Source organism: Nanorana parkeri, unplaced genomic scaffold (assembly GCF_000935625.1).
Source record: "Nanorana parkeri isolate BGI_ZX_2015 unplaced genomic scaffold, ASM93562v1 scaffold2745, whole genome shotgun sequence".
In the NCBI taxonomy this organism is placed as follows: Eukaryota; Metazoa; Chordata; class Amphibia; order Anura; family Dicroglossidae; genus Nanorana; species Nanorana parkeri.
In genome coordinates, this window is record NW_017309013.1 from 1,381 (window position 1) to 3,544 (window position 2,164).

Consider the following 2,164-nt stretch of genomic DNA (forward strand, 5'->3'; position numbering starts at 1 on the left):
CCTCTATCTAGGGAGGTCACATTTTCTAGCAAGTTCAGAAGCAAATTGCAAGTTAAAAAAAAAAAAAATCATCCCTGGAAATGGAATATGAAAGGCCCCATTTTTCTGCGTTTAATAGGAAATGTTTGTCGGTGACAGGGCCTCTTCAAAGGGAACCTGTATGATGAAGAATCTGTCCGCCAGTGACACTGGAGTCCCATGAACTTCCTCCCCTTCCCGGCTTGCATACCTGAGCAACCAATCAGGACAGTTAAAACAGAGAAGGGGGCGTGTCTAATCTATGCAAATACTGACTTTCATAAAGTTGCATATGGCACTCAACGTATACATTGCAGCAACACATTATATTATTAGATCATTATGAAGATAATTATAGTTGATTGATCCGGATGAGATGTGACCCCGCCCCCATTACTCTCAGCCAATCACGAGTTAGCAGACTCTCCGTTCGATCTGGCGGGCAGCGGCGGGTTAATGCTGGGCGGCGACGTAAATGTGGGCGGGGCTGAACACAGACACGCCCCGCCTGTCACACAGAGAGGCTACGTACGGAGCGGAGGACACCCGGGACGGTAACCGGGGAGAGGTCGGGGGTGGACGGGGACGGGATGACAGGTGTAGTATCTCAATGTTGATCGGTCTCCACGGCCCGGAAGCGGTGATGGCTGATAATCTGCCACCGACGTCGGGGTTCGCGGATGGTGATCGCGGGTCTTCGGTGCCGGTGGCCCCGTGTCCTGGTTCCTCTCCCGGGCTCTTCGGGGCCCCCACACGGAGCGATCTCCTCGGCCGATCCCGGATGTGTATGGAGGGAGATCACTTATACAATGTAACATTCCTCACTTCTATTCCACCCCTGAACTTCCGGGGAGGGGGGACAGAACTACTGCAGGGGGGTATACAGGGTGATATGGGGACAGGAGAGGGGGGTATACAGGGTGATATGGGGACAGGAGAGGGGGGTATACAGGGTGATATGGGGACAGGAGAGGGGGGTATACAGGGTGATATGGGGACAGGAGAGGGGGGTATACAGGGTGATATGGGGACAGGAGAGGGGGGTATACAGGGTGATATGGGGACAGGAGAGGGGGGTATACAGGGTGATATGGGGACAGGAGAGGGGGGTATACAGGGTGATATGGGGACAGGAGAGGGGGGTATACAGGGTGATATGGGGACAGGAGAGGGGGGTATACAGGGTGATATGGGGACAGGAGAGGGGGGTATACAGGGTGATATGGGGACAGGAGAGGGGGGTATACAGGGTGATATGGGGACAGGAGAGGGGGGTATACAGGGTGAAGTTGCTATGGGGACAGGAGGGGGGGGTATGCAGGTGATATGGGGACAGGATCTGTGTATTGATGCCGTCTGTTGTCTCTACAGTTCCTCCTCTGCTAGGCTCCTCCCTCCTCAGCTAGGCTCCTCCCTCTCCGCCATGCGTACCGCTCCGGCCGGCGGCACTCTGTCAGGACTGGTTGTTCTTCTATAGCGGAGGGCGGCACCATGAATGGGGTGAGGAAGAAGAGGAGGAGTCCCTCCCCTGGGGGTGACCCTGATGACGTCCTGTGCTGCTGCGAATACATAAACCAGGAGGGGGAGCGGAGCCACCTGGCGGCGTGCCTGTGTGACTGCGAGGACCTGGACGAGGCCTGTGACCGGTGAGACCACACACACGGCAGTACAATGTGATCGCGCTGTGCGTTGTCACGGTCGGGTATAAGAACCTCCTTCCTCTTCCGCAGATGGATCACCTGCAAGTCGCTGAAGCCGGAGGTGTTGGCCCGGGCCGCAGAGACCGCCTCGGACCGATTCCGCGTCCCCTGGATCCGAGGCGCCAAGAAGGTTGACGTTGGCGTCCTCCCGCCGCTGGTCCTGCTGCCCGTGTCTCTTCACGTGGCGGCCTTCCATGTCCTCCTGGGGGTGGTGGTCCTGGGCTCACTGCCGCTCCTGGTGATCTGGTACTACCAGCTGACGCACCGGCGGAAGGGGAAGACGCTGCTGTTCCTCAGCCTGGCGCTCTTCTCGCTGGCCTACATGTACTATACCTTTGTGCGGGAGGTCTTCCTGAAGGGCCACATCGGCTGGGGCCACCTTTCCGCCATCGCCGCCGGCCTGCTGATGACTTTCCTCTTCCTGGCCAAAGCCAAGCGGAATCCCG

At 57.5% G+C, this 2,164-nt stretch overlaps 1 protein-coding gene across 1 annotated transcript in view; it reads left to right on the forward strand.

Annotated features, from left to right (window-relative positions):
- The first annotated feature begins 1,480 nt into the window (after positions 1–1,480).
- Positions 1,481–2,164, forward strand: part of ZDHHC23 (zinc finger DHHC-type containing 23) — a 4,903-nt gene continuing 4,219 nt past the window's right edge. Inside the window, 3 exon segments of the mRNA XM_018574115.1 lie at positions 1,481–1,664; positions 1,749–2,157; positions 2,160–2,164. The exon segment at positions 2,160–2,164 is cut by the window's right edge and continues 222 nt beyond it. Of these exon segments, the coding sequence (XP_018429617.1) occupies positions 1,510–1,664; positions 1,749–2,157; positions 2,160–2,164 (569 nt within the window). The 5' untranslated portion in view covers positions 1,481–1,509.